The sequence below is a fragment of the Acanthaster planci genome, linkage group LG19, assembly GCF_054643075.1.
Source record: "Acanthaster planci isolate LZ-2023a linkage group LG19, COTS_SCS, whole genome shotgun sequence".
Taxonomy (NCBI): Eukaryota; Metazoa; Echinodermata; class Asteroidea; order Valvatida; family Acanthasteridae; genus Acanthaster; species Acanthaster planci.
In genome coordinates, this window is record NC_141795.1 from 6,256,287 (window position 1) to 6,275,669 (window position 19,383).

At 40.2% G+C, this 19,383-nt stretch overlaps 3 protein-coding genes across 6 annotated transcripts in view; all 3 read left to right on the forward strand.

Annotated features, from left to right (window-relative positions):
- The first annotated feature begins 1,941 nt into the window (after nucleotides 1-1,941).
- LOC110980470 (uncharacterized) lies at nucleotides 1,942-6,548 on the forward strand. Of its 2 annotated transcripts, XM_087129892.1 has the most exons (9): nucleotides 1,942-2,017; nucleotides 2,221-2,363; nucleotides 3,257-3,397; nucleotides 3,702-3,843; nucleotides 4,293-4,520; nucleotides 4,669-4,859; nucleotides 5,133-5,310; nucleotides 5,600-5,736; nucleotides 6,015-6,548. In XM_087129892.1, exons 2-9 carry the CDS (start codon nucleotides 2,232-2,234, stop codon nucleotides 6,018-6,020), a joined length of 1,155 nt encoding a protein of 384 aa, XP_086986018.1. In that variant the 5' UTR covers nucleotides 1,942-2,017; nucleotides 2,221-2,231; the 3' UTR covers nucleotides 6,021-6,548. The 2 variants fall into 2 exon arrangements, with proteins under 2 accessions (XP_086986018.1, XP_022092859.2); XM_022237167.2 differs by lacking the exon at nucleotides 1,942-2,017 and having other exon boundaries at nucleotides 2,027-2,363.
- Nucleotides 6,549-8,711: 2,163 nt separating this feature from the next.
- Nucleotides 8,712-15,143, forward strand: LOC110980471 (uncharacterized). Of its 3 annotated transcripts, none has more exons than XM_022237169.2 (9): nucleotides 8,712-8,803; nucleotides 10,875-11,025; nucleotides 11,331-11,471; nucleotides 11,751-11,892; nucleotides 12,904-13,131; nucleotides 13,289-13,479; nucleotides 13,790-13,967; nucleotides 14,217-14,353; nucleotides 14,642-15,143. In XM_022237169.2, the coding sequence occupies exons 2-9, from the start codon at nucleotides 10,915-10,917 to the stop codon at nucleotides 14,645-14,647; spliced, it is 1,134 nt and encodes a 377-aa protein (XP_022092861.2). In that variant the 5' UTR covers nucleotides 8,712-8,803; nucleotides 10,875-10,914; the 3' UTR covers nucleotides 14,648-15,143. The 3 variants fall into 3 exon arrangements, with proteins under 3 accessions (XP_022092861.2, XP_086986016.1, XP_086986017.1); XM_087129891.1 differs by lacking the exon at nucleotides 8,712-8,803 and adding an exon at nucleotides 10,643-10,666; XM_087129890.1 differs by lacking the exon at nucleotides 8,712-8,803 and having other exon boundaries at nucleotides 10,638-11,025.
- A 2,248-nt stretch (nucleotides 15,144-17,391) lies between these two features.
- Nucleotides 17,392-19,383, forward strand: part of polr3a (RNA polymerase III subunit A) — a 38,354-nt gene continuing 36,362 nt past the window's right edge. The window contains exon 1 of the mRNA XM_087129888.1: nucleotides 17,392-17,627. The gene's annotated coding sequence lies outside the window, so the exon portion shown is untranslated. The remainder of the gene's footprint in view (nucleotides 17,628-19,383) is intronic.

A 19,383-nucleotide genomic window follows, 5' to 3' on the forward strand; every position in this document is an offset into this window, starting at 1 on the left:
CTCACAGGACGCTCAAAGTATGTAACTGTTTTTAATAAACTCGCCCGACATGTTCTCTAGTAAATACAGAGGCGCACCCCGCTCTATTTGCAGTTACCTTAGGAACAACCACTGAGAACGTCTTGCAACCAAGACTGTTTCGGATGCTACCCATAACAGATGAGATAACTTTCCTACCAGTCATTCAGTGGTTGAATTTGTTCATCAAAACTCTTTGTTGGTCAGTGGCATATCCAACGTGGGGGAACTTTTCCCACCCTGACGGATTTTTTTTCAACTTGAATACTTCCTATGAGGAAAGAAACTGATCCGTGCATTTATTTATTTATTTATGAAATAGACTTTTTTTCTCCCACTATCATGTTGAATAAACTCAAAAGTGCATTTGCTTTTGAATTTCCCCGACTCAAAAAGCTGTATACGACATTGTTGTTCGTGAAGACAGTTGCAGTAAATTGGGATTTACTGTGATGCAGAATGTAGTCCATATGGTGCCCTTTCTATCGTAAAATCTTTTACCACGGTATAAAACACCAATTGTTGGTTGTTGTGACGTGTTCCATGGGTTTTTTACACACCCAAAAAGGCCCCCTCAGCTTCGCCTCGGATGAATTTTCCCTCTCAGGTGTAAGAAACATCATGGCCCTGTTCACAGCAGGCAACAATGGTGACACACTCATCATCGATTGTGACAACGCGCAAGCAAGTGCAGTACCATCACAAAATGGTTTAATTTCACTGAAGTGGAATTAAATAATCCTGTGCGAGTTTTACTTAAAAAAAAACTCGGTTTACCAGTCTTCAGTTTGCATTACAAGACGTAGCTGTATCTAAACAAAAGCTATCAACTTCTGTCCCTCGTCACCGCTACAGTGGAGATAAAATTAATGAACATGCTGCCAATCACATACAGTCTCTTTCTCACATTTAACTTCATTTTCAGTTTTTGATATTCTCGCTGACAGCCAAAGTCAAGATATAACCTATTTTCTCATCGGATTTCAAACATCCTAACCTTTGTATTGTTTTGCAAATTACCTTTACACAGACATCAGTGAACGTTTCTGTTGGTTTTTGTTTTGCGATAACCTAAAAATTGTTACCAAGCAACAGTGACGTCTGAATACTAGTACCTGAACATGTGGACCCGAGTCCGTGGGTTTTCCCCAAAATATTTTTCCCGGATTTTCCTCCTACTTCTAAAACTAAAACTGAACATTTTTGCAAAGAACCAGGCCTTGTTCACAGTCTTAAAATCAACAAAACCATATTGCGTCCTTGCTGCAAAGAAGCAATATTTGACGTTTTACTCCTCTTTCCTAACGCAGTGTTGCCAAATCTCTCAGTTGGAAACTTCAAGTTCATTCAATTGAATACTGTTGTTTTGATTACCAATAATTGCATAGCGCTGTTTAGCTGCGCGGCGCTATACAATCTTTGACTTTTCCTTCATAAGACACATCAGTGTCCAGACTAAGTCCTAAATTGTAAAATGGAGGCGTCCAGAAACTGGGTAGCATCTCAGTTTGAGTGTTCTCAAAGGTATTTACGTCGTCTCTTACGGAGTAAACTCCATTCTTTTCGTGCACAGCACTACTTTCCATAGAGGTACTGGGAAACAGTCACAGGAAAACACGGCATACGTCCTAAATAGCTAGAAAGACATCACCAAACCAGATGGAAGATTCTGTTTAATAAGTTGATATAGTAACTAGTGGCCAAGGTCCAGAAATAAGTTAACTTCCTGGATCTCCAACAGGCTTTTTGTTCATTACCGTTTTGAAAGGTTAAATTCAAACTGATATCAACAATAATTTCATTTGGTTTTGCCATGAATAACCTAAAAATGTTGCTAAGTAACAGTGACGTCTGAAAGTCAGATTAAGTTTAAAGACTTTGTTCCTTGTATTTGAACTTTATCAGAACCATTTTGTATTCTCCGGTAGCTGATAACTATATAATGCCCATGTTCACTCGCCTACAGACAGTAGGCCTAACTACACACCCAAGACTCTAGGTAAAAAGTTAGATGTCAGGGCTTTTGAATACGTGTATATCGTGTCTTCAGTTTCAACTTCTGTTAATTTGTGGCAGTTAGCACGCCAAACACGAATTCTTTATAAAGAAAACTGCTCTTTTAGATATAAAAATAAACATTTTCTTTTTTCAAATCGGAGTCGAGACCTTCACCTATTTTGTTTCTGCTACGTCCCAATCCAGATTTGGGCTTTATGATTTCTTCATCTATAATCATGAAGTTTCTGCTGCTGTTGCTGAGCGTGGTCCTGGTCCATACTGGACTGGCTCCACTCCATAAATCAAATCACCGGTCTGTTCCCGACAGCTGGATCATTAAGATCAAGGTAAGTTAATTAAGGTTGACTTTATAATGTGCTACATTTTTGTCCTTGAAGAGAGTTACCAACACATTAATGCAGGCCCGTTGCCTGACCAGAGACGGGGGGGTTCGTCAAACCCGAAAGTGGAACTTTAGGCACTGTGAACACATATTTTTATACAAAGACCTATCGCAATGTGCTTTGGAAAACAACATTGAAAAGTTGTATGTCTGTCGCTAACCAAAGGTTGCATGTAAGACTTGTACACTGTAATTTTCAATATTGAATAAACTTAACAAATATACATTGATTTCAAACACTGATATTTGCCGGAACATTTTGACGGTACATATGACTAGAGATTCATTCATTAATATGCAGAATCGTGGTCTCTTGAGCTTGAGAATCAACGTATAAGCCGTAGCTTGAACGCCGAATATACGGTATATTTAAAATATTTGGTACACAAAAAAGACCAACAAGCGGAACTCAGAAGCGAGCGGGGGAGGGTTCGTTCGAACCCCTCTAACCACCCAGCCTACGGGCCTGTAAAAGCATAGTGCCCCCGGAGTTGTAGACTCCAGTCACTTGACTTGGACTCGAGTTGCTAGTTTTGTGACTCGTGACTTGACTCGCAACTATCAGTTTTTGACTTGTGACTTGACTTGGACTTGCACATTATGAATTGTTACCACCTCTGGTGCCCCCTGTTGGAAAAAGCAGTGGTCCGCAGGGGACCACGGGCTAACCGTATACGCTTAGAGACCAGCAAAATTATGCAGAATCTTGCTGGATTCGACACGGGTCACAGCTAAAGTTCTGCTGGAAGAAAGTTCTTCAGAATGCATTTGCCTTACAGATAGATAGTAAGTGGCACAAAACTTAGAGGATTTCAATTTTGTTTTTTAACACTGTAGGATTTCGACCAAGTGGACCAAGTTGCTGATGACATTATCAGCCAGTTCGCTAGAATTCGTAGCCCAACCCCTTCAATGACCAAGCTTCGTCATCTTTTGCCTGTCATTACAATGAAAATCCCAGCATTCCTTCTCGACGAGGTAGCATTTCTATACCTCTCTCTTATTTTTCATTACAAAGCTTGAGTTTTGTAAATCTCACGTTATGCTCTTATTCAAAGTTACCACGAAGTGCATGCCAGTCTTGGTGTTAGAGACATTGTGCTATGTAATCAATATAACATAAAGTGAGAGCGCGCGTGTGATTGCAGTCTGTGACGGTTGTAAGAATGCGCAAAACATAATTCATATGAAACATTCTGTGATCGATAAGAGCTTTTAAAGTATAAATTCACTTTATCTGAGTCTTAACCGTCAATATTCAACCATCCCTAAACTATCGCAGATCCGCGCCATTGACGGCATCGAGTACATTGAAATGGATTATATCGTTCCGCTTGCTGCCTACCAAAACAATCCACCGTGGGGCCTTGACCGCCTTGATAGTCGCTCGGGAGTGGATGGATTTTATAACTACAATCCTAGTGGTAAGTCAATCCGAAAAGCAGCAGAAGGGCATAAAATGATGTTAAAACTTTCAATGCGTCCTAAGAGCCCGTTATATTTTTGCGGTTAGTCATGCATCTTTTGAGAGATAATTTTCTTGAGTCAGCCTGTAGCGGGCATTTGTCACTTTCCTCATGACACTCCAATAAAGGATGTCACATTTATCTGTAAGCACAGTAGAAATATATCTCTTTTGCCAGCACCAAATTACAGGAAACCCTGTATGGTTAATATCCGATCAAATGTGTTCCAAAATTTGTAAAAATAGGCTGTGTCTGAATTTCGTGGCTTGGGTTCAACATTACACAGGACCTTACAGGTAATTGAAAATGCAACAGCACTTTAATGGAACGTTAAGGCCACATCTCATTCGTCCGAGGGCTTTGGGGTCACCTTTCTATTGTGTAGAATTATTCGTTTTCTTATTTAGTGCAGGGAAAGGGAGTGGATATATACGTTGTGGATACCGGGGTCCAAGTCACCCACAAGGCCTTTGGCGGGAGAGCCTCTGTGCTGTACGGACTGCCAGACAACCGCGGTCATGGAACTCACTGCGCCGGCATAGCAGCTGGTGACGTCTACGGGCTGGCTCGTGAGGCTAAAATCTACAGCCTTAAAGTGTGCGATCCATGGTGCTCAGTAGGGGATATGGTTAAAGGTGAGTCTTGTCAACCTATGAAGAAAAATTACCTGAAGGAAAAGCTGAAATGTCGATTGTTAGTTAGGGTTTGGTAACTGCTTGACAAGCACTTCGGTTAAAGCTGGTTCCTTCATGAATTGAAATATGGTGTTGTTTTTCATTCAAGCATTTAACGTTGCAAAGGCACACGGTGGCAGTAAAGGTGGAGTTGTGTCTGTATCTATCGCTGGACACGAATACGCCGGTGCTCTCACCGATGGTGTCAATTTACTGTGGGCTAACGGTTACCTAGTGTCTTACCCTGCGGGCAATGAGGGTATCGACGCCTGCATTATGCATCCACAAAAAGGTGACAAGGTAAGCTTTTAGAAGAATTTATATTTCAAGCTTTCATATTCAAGCAGGGATGCGAAAGTGTTGAGGGCGGGGAGAGGTTAAATTGACCTCTAATGGGCCCATTGATTCATGTTTTACGACTTAGAGACCCATTTATTATGCGATATTTAACATTCGATGGTATAAGGATTCCGCATGATGCCACAGTTCCGTGGCCAGTAATTGAATGCCTTATGAAGCTCACGAAACGACAGAAAATTGTAATTTACCCGTATAACTCTCTTCTTGTTGCAGCTCATTGTAGCTGCAGCTTCAAATAAGTACGACAAGCGACCAGGCTGGTCCACCTGGGGCCCCTGTGTCGATATCTTTGCGCCCGGCGTGGGCATCCTAAGCGCTGCCTACAGCAAGGCCAGCAATACCAGTTCAGTAGTCATGAGTGGTACCTCAATGTCTTGCCCTCATGTGTCAGGTACGATGAGTTTTAATAAACACTTAGTTTAAAAAATGGGTTTTGGGAGTTAGAATGGTGTGAAATATCTGCTAGGTTTAACCTTTGATGGTGGTTTCGCCTCTCACAATTGTTGAATATCCTTCACGGACATTGTTATTAACCTTGATTGTTAATCCAAGATCTACACGTATGCCGATAAATTGTTTTAACTGCTAGTTTTTGCAGGAATTCTGCCAATAACGTTCTTTGTTGCTTTCCATATGTTTTCAGAACTGTTCAGCGAACTATTAACCTTTACTGTTTACAGGTGTGGCTGCCCTGCATTTTGGTCAGCAGGGTAGCAGTGCCACGCCTGCATCAGTGAAGAAGGCCATTCTGGACAGTGCTACCAAAGACGTCATCAGTAACGCCAATGGCACCCCTAACCGACTTCTTTATGTCAATGTAAGTCTCCCATGTAGACTCATACTGTCTCCAATGATTGTGCATTCGTTACAATATTAAAAGGGCAATCTGTAACTCTAGCGATGGCTGCAAAGGAAGGGATTATTTTCTATTGAGAGTTCTCTATTATTTATTTCAAGTATTTCTCTACTGTGCATGCCTGTATTTTTTCTTCTTATTGTTCAGAATATGTAACAATAGCTTGTAAACTGTGCATCGCAGCATAAAACCAGCATAATAAATGTATACCATAAATGTTCCCCAATGTTTTATTACAGTTCTAAGCGATGAGTGCAGCCACTCGCCAGGAGAGAGAAAAAGGTGAACCTGCAAAGTATCATTAATTCCAACTAAGGTAGATTCTTCCATTGGTCTGCTCATACACAAAACGTAATTTTCCTTTTAAAATTCAAGTTTAAAACTTACTTTAAAGCTTTCAAATGTTTTCTTCCGTGTTTGTTTGTGTGCATCCTATTCAATACATTAGAAACGTTTTGAATTCATCTGCACTGACAAAATAACCTTGCGCCTATCTATCTTCAGTATATGAAGAGAAATTACTGGCGCAAGAAATTGCAACACTACAAAAGGTCATCAATGTTAGTAAAAGCATCTTTGTCATGTTTAGTTTTTTCTCTTAAATCTGCCCTCTTTTAGGGAGTTTTCTCTTGAACATTTACATTTTCAAGCAAATACCAAGTTTCAGTTTCAAAGTTTAAGAAACTTATTGACTGAAGGTGACAATGCTTTTTAACTGTATTTGCCTATAATAAACAAATGAAACTTTGCTTTAAACACTGTTAAGTGTCGAATTTGAATGTCTAAATGAATTTGTTTTCTTCCTTTGTTGCAGAAAATTAAGTACCAAAATCACATGTACATTTACCTTTCATTCTTTTGTTTGTCCGTCAAGCAATTTCTCCCTTGAATAATGTATAAGTGTGAAGATAGGAGGTCACCGCTCAAGAGTTGCAACGGAAGACCAAGTATTTTCAGATGTTACCCATAACAGATTGGATAACTTTCTGGAAAAAATTCTTCAGAAATGTCAAGACAAGAAATGATATACTCCAACCAATCATTTGATTCGGTTGAATTTGTTCAACTAAACACTTTGTTGGTGAACGCAGTTTCAGTGAAATGAAATGCATTGTGGTGCAGGATACATTGTTCACATGCGTTCGTAAAATCTGTTACCGCTGTATAACGAATTAATTGTTGCCTTTTGTGACGGTTCCACCCCAGTGGAACTTTTACAAGTTCTTATAGTCGTACATTAACTTTTACAGCTCTTGCCTGCTGTGTAGGGGTCCATGGTGTTTTGCACACCCAAGAGGCTGGTGGCTTCCGAGGCGGAACATACGCTCGTCAAGTGTGAGAACGCGCGAGTAGGTGTTGCACAGGGCGTTATCACCACAATGCGTGTAATCACTAATATAATCTAGATGTCTTCAATTTGCAGCACGACTTAGCTTAAGTAAACAAAAGCAAAATATCAGCTTCTGTCCTGCGACATTGTTACAGTGGAGACAAACAAACATGCTGCCTATCACTTTGCCGTCCTGTCTCCTTCCCACCATGACTTTGTATTGAATGGGTTGATATTCTAGCCGATAACCGATTTTCTAGGAGAATTTTGAGGAGGCCCATCCTGACTAGTTAGTGTTTTGCAAGTAATATTGATATTTTCTGTTGGATTTGCGATAACCTAAAAATCGTTGCTAAGTGACAGTGACGTCTTAAACACAGAAATTAATCTAGTTGAGTATTTCATTTCTTGTTTTCACAACGTCGCATCAAAGTTCTCTGTATCAGTTTCTCGCTGGTATAATATCAAATATGGAGCAGAATAACAAGTACGCGTAGTATTGTTTAGTCTTTTCAATGAGATTCAAACGCCTTGGAAATAGAATTACTCATGAAATATAAAATGAATATAATTGAATAAGTGATTTGCAAATAAGGACAGCTTGTAAATGTTTCTGTGTGAAGACTGGGTTGATTTTGCAGTGGATGAAAGGAATTAAAACAGACTCGCGGACTTCACCCTAACAGTCCTCAGCCCTCCAATTTCAATATGATTTTTACACACCTCATAGGGCTTCGGGGTAATCAGTACATGTACCAGATCTACAGTGCCACTCATACACACGCATGCCGAGTTCTTTTAATTCAGTTACATCAAAACACGGCATCGTTTCCATCACTAACCTGTCTCGGCCCATAAGGCTGGCTGTTATTCAGTTTGCGTGGTTACGCATGCGCATTGGCCTTCACTGTGCAGCTCTCGAATTACGCTAGCAGACGACGCAAGGCGACATTTCCTGCATTGGGGCCCTATAATAAATACTGGCCACTTAATAACAAAGCCCACAGTCTTCAGTATTTAGAGAGTTCCTGATATTTTCTTCGTGTGTATCCCCTTGGGAACACTCCAACTGAATTGGTGCCCAATTTCTGGACGTCTCCATGTTTAAAATTTCGGACTTAAAGTGGTTTCCTGTGGTTGGGCCATTAATGCTGATGGCAAAACTGTATGGCAAACATAACTGGGTACTACCACCATTACTGTATAACCACCTTGACTACTCAAGTTCCCAAGACGGGCGATTCCCAATAGTGCGCCTCTAAGAGTGTGTGATGCGTTGGCCAATCACAATGCGCGGAAGCGGCCCTTTCCAAACGCACTTTGGGTCAACAGATTTCGCACATCGTGATTGGCCAAAGCGTGGCAAACTCTTGGAGGCGCACTATTGAAAATCGTCCGTATTCAAGACAGTTGTTGTAAATTTCCAGCTTGCTTTTGATTAAAGCATACAGTATTAAGGCAGGACATGCAACCTTAGCGCGTGTAACAAGTCCCCCCCCCTTCGGTCCACCCCTTTAGGCCTATTTACAAGTATTATGCGCACTACAACTATCTTGCTACCCCCGGAATACAAAATAGATCGTGCCAAACGTTTTGGAGCAATCGTGTACACGTGATTTTGCGGTAGTTTTGTTCCAGCCATTCCAAATGAAGACGTAGGCAGCGTTCAACCTGTCTGAATGCCTGTCGTCGTATAACGTAAGTTTCTTGTCTTACCATTACATGGTAATTGGTGTCCATTTGTTAATGTCATTGTTAACATTGTGTGAAAAAATGTTACTATTAGTCGAAAAGGGTTGTGTGTGCATTTACTGTGATCGGAACATTCTCTGATCGAAAAGGAAAACGCAGCGAATATTTTGAGTGCATGAGAGTGGAGCTTAGTGTGACAGAGACCGGTGTTAATTTGCCTAAAGACGCCTGATGCAGCAGGGTGCCGTAGGCAAATCGATGGAAGCTTTCACCGATTGGCCTGATTCGCCAGTTTGGCAAATTAAGCGCCAAAAACATTTGTCCCGGCAACGACAAAAATTACCTTATCGGTGCTGTATACCACACATTCCAAGAGCTAAGATGAAGATGAAGAAATTAAGGTTAGTTCTATGTTTCCCTGATTTTCCATCTCCTGAAAATTAAAAGGTTTAAGGAATTTGATTCTGATCGTTTTCTTCTCAACAAAGAATTTAGGTTCTTGAAATAACATTATGAATGAAGTGTATCCTTCACACCGAATCCAAATATATTTTTGACAATACTGAGCTTGATATCTACAGTTTGGTGCAAGTGAGGATTTGCATAATGGCATATACTTACAGAAAATTGTTAGTTCCTCATCAAGCTGGATAAATTGAAATTGTTGAGGAAAACCTGAATCTCGTAACAAATATTGAAGTTGAGAAGTTTGATTCAAGACTCGAGATCTTTGTAAATATTGGTAATAGTCTAATTTGGTATAGATACTTAAAAACTGTATTATTTCCTTGTTTCTGTCGTCATTTCTTTCTGCCTTGAGCTTTAAGTTTATTCATCCAGGGTCAGCACTTGCTAAAAGTTCAGGAACCTGAAGTTAGTGATGACAGCACGAAAATATCGTCGTGAAGGCCTTACCGAGAATCAACGTAGATATAATGTGGGGTTGTTCAATCGTGATACGCGAGGGCGATGCACAAAACAAAATAACCAAATGTACATGTGTGCGCCGTTGAAGTCGTTGGATGTGTGAAAAACACAAAAAAATTACCTTTCTCTTCAACAGGACATTTTGCTCATATAAGAGTCATTTAACAAGTTGTTTATATTCTTTAGTTTTTTTTATCGTAATAGGTTTTTGCTCAGGAAAACTGGAGAAATATGCAGATTTCCCTCAAAACAATCTTTTTTCAATTGTATCAATGACGTTTGCAGCAAATGTCGCTTGTCAAATCAAAAATAGGGTTACAGATATTCCTCTTCTTTGAAACTATTCTTTCACGGAGTAAACTTGAAAGACAAAAATTCATAACAGTCACAAAAAACGAACAAAGTCTTGAAACTAGATTTTATAAGCAGTACGATTCTGTATTATAACTGATAGTCGGGGTCAAGAAAGAAACCAACTTACTTGCGGGATCTTAAACAGGTCGAGCATTTTGTTAATTACTATTTTACAAGTTGTTTGTCAAACAAATATATTAATAGTTTCAATTGATTTGTAACAGTGACTCAAACGGAAGTCAAGTTGAGTATTTAGTTCCATGTTTTTGAACCTTATCATAACCAAGTTCCTGTGAAGTTTTACTCCATCTGTTGTGTCATGGAATAACTCAAGTGATAGCCTACGTGCCTATTTCTTTTTAGAAGTTTTGTATGCATAAACATGACCTTTTTTCGCACGTTATCTACACGTCTCCAGATATTGGAAACACAGTGTGTACCCAGAGTTAGATAAATCTTCATTTGCATTTAAGTATCTCTACCATATGTCTTTCCGAAGTTGGCTCACATTGATACCAGTGTTGTGGTCACTATTATATACCGATGTTCACGCACCTACAAGCATTAACCGCATTTGTAAGAGCTCAGGCAAGTCTGGGCCTTTGTTAATACATCGATATTGCATTGAGTCCGCCCTATGGTTCTGTTTGGCCTCTGTTTATTTGTGCCACTTGTCATGCCAGACGATTTCTTGCGAGACAGTTGCAAAATTTTACATGCAAGGGGAAAACATTTCTTCATTATTTCGGAATTTAAATCAGAACCGTAAGCCATTTTTTTCTGTCTTTTATCCTAGACGTTGGTTTTTTGACATACGGTTCTCTGCCCTTACAATCATGAAGTTTCTGCTGCTGTTGCTGTGCGTGGCTCTGGCCCAAGCTGATCTTGCTCTGATCTACCGATCCAATCAACGTTCTGTTCCGGACAGCTGGATCATTAAAATCAAGGTTAGTCCAGCCAAACAGAGGCAGTCATCATCTGAAATCATTGTGTAACCAATAAATGGACTTTCTACTTGGACACTTATTACCTCTACCTTCTTCGACTGCAAAGGTTACAAAAACATTATTGTCCCCCCTCCGAGGCATTAACCCTGGTCGCAAAAGGACCATTGCTCATGCATGGTGAGGGTTACAATTCAGCTTAAGCCACATTTTTTAGACTGCAGTAGCCCATTGGCTTGCCACGTCACCTTTGCCGTATGTCAAGTGGCACAAGAATTTGTGCTTTCGTATTTTGTTTCCCATTGTAGGATTCCGACCAGCTGGACCAGGTTGCGGAGGACATTATCAGCCGGTTCTCCAGAATGCGTCTCCCAACTCCTGCAATGACTAAGATTCGTAATCTCATGCCTGTGCTTACAATGAAGATCCCAGCATTCCTTCTTGAAGAGGTATCATAAATGCTTGGGTCTTTTTGCCATTTAAATTGGATGTTGGAAACTATCACATCGTGTGCTTATTTACATAAGTCGTGAGCGAGAACATGTTAGTCTTGGTAGGAGACATTACCTCAGTACTAGTAATGGAAGTGCGCGTGCAGTTGCAATCTGCCATCAACACGGATGTTCACAATAATGTACGAAACAAATTCCTGTGGAACGTTGATCGCTCATAAGCCTTAAAGTAAAAATCACATGTAGCTGAATTTCTTTACCGCCAATCTGCTGTAGATCCGCTCCATTGACGGCATCGAGTATATCGAACAAAACAAAATCGCTACACTTGCTGCCACTCAGTCCAACCCGCCATGGGGCCTCGACCGTATTGACAGTCGCTCGGGAAGGGATTATTATTATACCTACAATCCCAGCGGTGAGTTAAGCCTAAAAACGGGAAAGAGAGATTAAAATGATATCCAAACTTTGATTATTTATTACAAAGAAAATCAATGCATCTTTTTAGTGAGCTATCTTTAGCGGTTTATTGCTCCCAGTGAGAGAGGTTTTATGGAATCGGCCATCAAGAGTATTTGAGTGGAAGAAAAGCCGAATTGAAATCTTTATTTTGACGAATACGAATACAATAATTAGCTCCAAAAAATTAGCTGTATGGTAAACAAAGTATCGAAGTTGCTTTTTTACCAATGAAGCAGATTGAACCTTTGTTGAAAATATGTATAGGGAAATCAAGCAAACGAGGGCATGTCCATTTACTTGACCTTGGCTTGACATTACTCAAGACTCTATGGGTAGCAGCTACTGCCACTCTAATGAACTCGTGTGCAGGTTTATTTATTTATTTATTCCATTTCTTTACCAGGGTATTCCCAAACAATTACAAACTGGTTTCCATTGGCGCCCTGCGACCATTACAAATTAATTTAAAAAAATAGAAACGCACGACGAGAAGTAAAATTGACAAAAACGACAAACATTAATATTTACAAATACAGACCACTGAAATATCATGTGAACATTTAAATAATCAAAGGCATTATAAAAAATACTGATCACGGATGGGCAAAAAACCCTATGGGAAAAAAGAACAGAGTAATATTTTGACATATCAAATTGGTGAAGACAACCGTAGCGGGCTGGGTTGACATCGAGAGTTTGTCTTAGCTCTCGTTCCCTGCCGGACATAGGCGATGCATTGCAAATACATTGACGAAAGAGATCACCTTTACCTGCTTCTAAGGCGAAACAGTTTCGAGAAATTTTCTAATTTTTTGCTCAGGATAAAAAGTGAAATTCTGCTTTCCTCTTTGTCTGAAACGGGTAGCACTTTGCTGTGGCACCACTTCTGTGAAACGCATTGACCATACCTTGTCCGATGTCCCTGGTTTCCCTTTCCATTGAATGGACCTTTTACCTTATCTGTTAGTCCAAGGAAAGGGGGTGAATGTTTACATCGTGGATACCGGGGTCCAAACCGACCACACGGCCTTTGGCGGGAGAGCCTCTGTGATTTACGGGAAGGAAGACGACCACGGCCATGGAACTCACTGCGCCGGCACGGCAGCGGGTAACTACTTTGGGCTGGCTCGTGAGGCTAATATTTTCAGTGTTAAGGTGTGCAGTCCATTGTGCCCGTTGGGCACGATTATTGATGGTAAGTCCGTCGCCAATTTAGGGAGAGAGCATACTTATAAAAGAAAACTTGAAATTTCGATTGTTAATTAGGGTGCACATGGTAACAGTATCTATGCGGCAAGCAGTTCGGATGAAGCTGGTTCCTTCATGAAAACATGGTGTTCTTTTCATTCAAGGATTTAACGCTGTGCTTTCACACGATGGTGGTAAAGGCGGAGTTGTGTCTGTATCTATCGGTGGTTTCAGCAACGCCCCTTCTATCACCACTGCTGTCAATAACCTCTGGAATAACGGCTACCTCGTGTCTTACGCTGCGGGCAATGACAATGACGACACCTGTAATGTACATCCACAAAATGGCAACAACGTGAGTTTTCAAAGAAGCATTCTCTAGCTATACAGTTCAGTAACAGATGAGAAAATGTTGAAGTAGTGGGTAATAGTCACACTATATGTAATGCACGCACTCTTTCATGTTTTGCGAGTAGCATAGATGACTTCATTTAGCTATTTTTCACTCGACGGTATAACCGTGCCATGTGACGCCAAAGTTCCATGACCAATATTAAATATGCCTTGTGAAAGTCAACGCCGGTCTGCTGATCACCAGAACGACAGTTAAAATAATGGCAATTTACCGGTACCCAGTGTGTTAATTTATTATCTTTGCACTTCAGCTCATTGTTACAGCAGCTTCGGACGACATAGACGAGCGAGCATACTTCTCAAATTGGGGCTCGTGCGTCGATATCTTCGCGCCCGGCGTGGGCATCCTGAGCGCTGGCTACAGCAAGACTATCAATTACGATGTTGCAATCAAGACTGGCACCTCAATGGCTTGTCCTCATGTGACAGGTACGATGGGCTTTGAATTAAAATCGGGTTCTCCCGTCAGATTTGTTTGAAATTACAGCAGGCTGTAAATGTTGGGGTATTTTTGCATCAAAGAGATGTTGAATATCCTTGTTCTCTGACTCTAACCTATTCTTCCAAGATTTAAAAGGGTGCTGAATTGTTAATACCGGTACTTTTTGCAGTCCAACAATATTGTGCTTTGTCACAACCAGTCCGTGTATTATCGACCTTTACCGTTTACATTTACAGGTGCGGCAGCTCTTTACTTCGGTAAGCAAGGTAGCAGTGCCACGCCCTCATCGGTGAAGAACGCCATACTAAACGATGCTACCAAAGACGTCATCACCGATACCAAAGGCACTCCTAACCGACTTCTTTATGTCAATGTAAGTGTCCCCCGTAAACTCATACTGTCTGGAAGGACTGTTCGTTCATTAATGTTAGAATGGCAATTTTTAACTTAGCTGCGGTTGCATATGAAGGAAAAGATACGTTTTCCTCTGTTGGGAACCGTTCTCTGCTATTTCTTCCGACTAAACTTCTCTTCTTTGCATGTCTGACCTTCATGGTTTCCCCTCAACGGTCAGCGTACTGTAGCTTGTGAACTGTACATCTCAACCTAAAACCAGTTTAACAAATGTATATTGCTAATGTTCCCCCTTGTTTGTTTATAGTTCTAAACGATGAGCTTAGCCGTTCTCTACGTGCCAGAGAAAGACGAACCGACCAACTATCATTTCCGACTGTGTTAAACTCTACCAGTAGTCTACTCTTACACAAAACGTGAATTTTCCTTTTAAAATTCAATTCTGAAAATTACATTAATGGTTTCAAATTTCTTTTGCACTTTATGCATTTTATTCAAAGCATTCGAACCGTTTCAAATACAATTGTGCGGACATATTTTGTGCCTGAGAAATTTTAGCACAAGAAAGGGCAACACTGTATTTCATTAAAGTCTACTCAAGGATCTTATTACAATTTATTTTTTCCTAAATCCCTCTTCTTTCAGAGAAGTTTAAATTTGAATTTTCAAGTTTTAAAGAAAGTGAAAGAAGTCCTCGGTGATTTTTTATGGTATTTGCCTATAATTACCAAATAAAACATTGACAATGTCACTGTCATTTTTTAATTTGAATGAATAAATGAATTTCTTTTCTCTTGCAGAAACATAAATATCGAAATGACATATACGTGTAATTCTTTTGGTTTCAAGTCAAGCAAAATGTCTTTCAAAATATGAAGTTCATTGATCCGAAAAGACGATAAGATTTAAGGGAATCACAATATACGTTTGGATACCTGAGCTTGAACCCAAGCCGTGTTGGAATTAATAAACTTTCAGTCATGATGGACTTCAGAACCTTATTGGATTGATTAATTTTAATCCTAAACACCGACTAGTTAATCTTCAAGCTACAGACCATCGGGCGATCGTACACCAAATGTTTGGGTTGACGAAAATTATTTCATTTTAATAAGACAAACCCTCGGCTGTATAACATTAAGTGTTTGTACTATTGAACCTTCAAACCATCAAACAGATTCAAGCTAGGTGAGACATCATGGACTAATTCGGCAATCATATATTTAAAATCCTTCACTGCAAAGACACCTCGCTTATACGCACAGGTGGTACGCGCGCCCTAAAGTCGAGCTTGGTACTACTTTTTTAGCGTGAGTGTTGCACCACTGAATGAAGTGAAGCCTGGATACCACACTGCGTGTATCACTGAAAATTCAGTCTACTGAGACGTCTTCAATTTGCCCTACACGATGGAGCTGGATAAGCAAACGGGCTATCACCTACGGTCAGGTGACATTGCTACAGTGGAGACAAATAAACATGCTATCATTATCTTTGTCGTCATGCAGTCTCTTTCTCACCAGGAGTTTGTGTTTAAAAGTTGATATTCTAGCTGATAGCTAAAGTCAAGAGATAAGCCTATTTTCTAGCGAGATTTCAAACGGGCCGATCTTCTTTTTGTCAACTGTTTTGTAAATTATTGTCAACCTGATATCAGTGATAATTTCTGTTGAATTTTGCGATAGCGTAGAAATTGTTGCCAAGTAACAGTGACGTTTGAAACAGAAATTAGTCCAGTTGAGTATTTCACTCTTTTTAACTAGGCCTATATTACAGCCAGAGTTACATTTTGTTTCTCTGTTTACTTTCTGACATTTAGCATGACAAGAAGTATGTGTTTAGTGCTTTTAATTATGTTCACACGCTGAAGAAAAAGGACTTTTACGTAAAACGTAAACTTAAAATTGAATATCCGGTTTTAAAATGGGACTGTAAACCTAATTTTGAAATGACTTGGTTGTTTAAATTATGTCTTACCATGCCCATTCAAGCTAAGTTCTTGTGAAATCGTCGAGGCATCGTTTCTAAGAATTTAGCCTTGGTCAAGGCGTTCAGCATGGCAGTGCACACCTGCAAATCAGCAAATATGCAAATCAGCTGAACCAGGACGTCCTGGCAGGTGCGCGCTGCGCGGGCGCTGCGCAGGCGCTGAGCTGCGACGAATAACCAACGCCTTGACCAAGGGTACTATGAATGCTGCTCATTTTTTTAAAAGAAAACAATGCTCCGTACTTATTTAAATTTTTATTAGGTAAACAAGATAAAAGTTTTCTCAAAAGTTCTCAAATTCAAAGAAGTTCAAGAACCAACTTCAGCTTAGATGTTTCGAGCCATGTATTTCACTGGACGAACAATTACTCGCAATACAAATTCTCTTCTGCGTCACTTTAGTGTCGGTTGCTAAGCAGTTGAAGGTCTAGAAACATTCAAGTAGTCGTGGCTTGCAAGCGGAGCGCACTCGCTCGTGCAGTCTCACCGGGGAAGCTGGTAGGAATGATGCTGGAGGGGCCCACTGTGATTACCAGGGTGTGACTGGTCGTGCCTTGCGCCACTCAGCTATGATCGGATGAGAGGTAACGCGATCGAAAACCGCCTTCAGCTTGGGAAACTTGGCCAAGGAGTCGGGGAAATAAACATCGGCTGTCTCCACCATGGAGACAAAATGGATGTCAGCGACACTCAACTGCATGTGTCGAAAAAAATCATCACACATTCATCAGCACAAGAATTGGTGAATGCACGAGTCTTTTACTTATCCTAGTATTGTAAACATCTTTAAACTTTGCCTAAGTATGTTAGGTAGGTCCCGAAACAACGACAGTATTTTTGAAAGAAAAGCTGAATTCTAACCATGTTCATTTCAAAAAGTCATTATGAAAATGTCCTCTGTTTATTAATGCATACCCCGTGCCCCTTCTTTGCTAAATATGCTGAGTAAGTTTAGTGTAACTTTGAAATCATGTTTGGAAAGGACATGGCATAAATATTCATTGCACCTCTCGGAGAACCCTGAATTAAATAGGAGCTCGAAGACTGGTGGCTGTATTGTTGACAAATAAGTGGCATATCTCTGCGTATTCAAGTGTAAAGGCGTGCTGTAGCGCGTAATTCAACACTTCATTCCAACACATGCCGACGTAAGAGGAAGGTCTAAGCAGATTGTTTTGTCCGTGGTGTCTCCCTTTTCTAGAGTTCAGTCATGTTCACTGTAAAAGCACATTTTTATCGCGTAGCCTACACTTCCGTTGGTGTTCAGCTGCTCACGAGCCCTGTTACTGCGGAAGAACACTCCGGTGAGTTGAGTATTTTGTGTGGCAGGACACACTTGCCACGAGTTGTAATATTGTCTCTTTTTATGATGTATTGCTAGCATTAAATTACCAATTTTCACTTTGAATGTTGCTCATATAATTGAGTTTAGTTCACTTTATATACCGTTAGAATTTGTTGGAACATTTGTTTTTTCTCTACTGTTAAGATTCATTACACAAAGCCAGTCACTTGTCTTGCTCCTCTTGCTCGAAAGCCATTAACTAGTTAAACACTTTCTTTATCACAATACCATCCCTCGAGCACGTATGGTCACTCCCCCCCCCCCGCTTAAATTTGCTTTTTTTGTTCAGGGCCGAACACTGAACGCCAGCTCAGCTTTTGTGATGGAAACAAGATGTCTGATGTAATTCTTTTGTTATTCAGTATCCAATGCGGCTGTAGCCTTTTTCAAGCAGTGAAATACATTGATTTCCTCTGTACCTGTAAAACGAATCATGATATTCTTGCGTCCGGAATTTTCCCAAGTATTAGAAACAAATAAAGGTGAAGTCAGCGCTGAACTAAAGGCCATCCTTATGCTCATTAGTTGGCTACATTTCTTTCAAGCCATGTTCAAGAAATTAAATTTGGTTCACACTGTGATTTTATTCACACTGTGATTTTATTCCGTCACAGCAAGTCATTAGATAACAAACTCGAGTTGATAGTCGAATAGACTAAGTATATCGCGCGTATGGTTGCAGGCCAGTAACTAAACTGCCACAGCCAACAGTGTGATAACTGAATTTCAAAAAATCAGGCAAAATATTCACGATTTTCTCAGGCGTTCAAGACGCACATAAAATTAAAGCCCATGTTATGATTTTTCATTTTCTGCTCAAATTGTCATTAATTTTAACTTTTGAAGATATTTTTTCACGGGAAGATCACCCCTAAAATGCAGTCGTGATGCCCCTCGCCATTTTGAAATAATTATGCCTACATCGTTTCGAAAAATAGACGGTTTTCAGGAAAACGTCCAAAATCGCTTTTTCCCAAAGATACCCCCAAAATAGTAGTAAAACTATGCGCATCAGCTTGGAAGCCGCCTGCCTCGATTCAAAGTAGGTAAACAGGATGGGGCTGTTTTGTGAAAGAAATACCCCAAACTACAAACTACCAGTCCCAAATTCGTGACTTATAGAAATATCTCTTGATCCTTCCCGATTATGGCATGTCTTATTGTAAAAAAGTGGGATCACAAAATATTAATGGACATTTGTTCAGAAATCCAATGATTTGGTGGAATGCACCCAATGATTTGGTGGAATGCACCCAATGATTTGGTGGAATGCGTCCATGCGATTAGACGAATGGAGCATGCCTGCCTCAAATCACATGGAAATCAACGTAGAACAGCGCCATCTGGAGGCTCAAGTAATTAAAACGAATTTGTGTCAGGCTGAAAATTTATACTCCGTTGGCACGATTGGACTTTCTTAGCTCTGCCTCGACACATCGAAAAAAAGCAGTTGATACATTTGTAATAAGAGGGGTTCTACAAATTATTCACAGACAAAACCATCCAACGTCTTAGAAAGTTGACCATTTTGAAAAAAACGCCAGCCCTTTTTCAGAAGGCCCGGATGAGAAACTATTTTATTTATTTGGTCAGATCCTTTGATCAAGTAGCAATGTCTGATAACCGGTCAACCAAAGTTGATCGGTTGTCTTGGGTTATAGAGGTTGTGCATGACAGCCACTTTTATTGTAAGAACTCCTGTTCCACAGGGATAC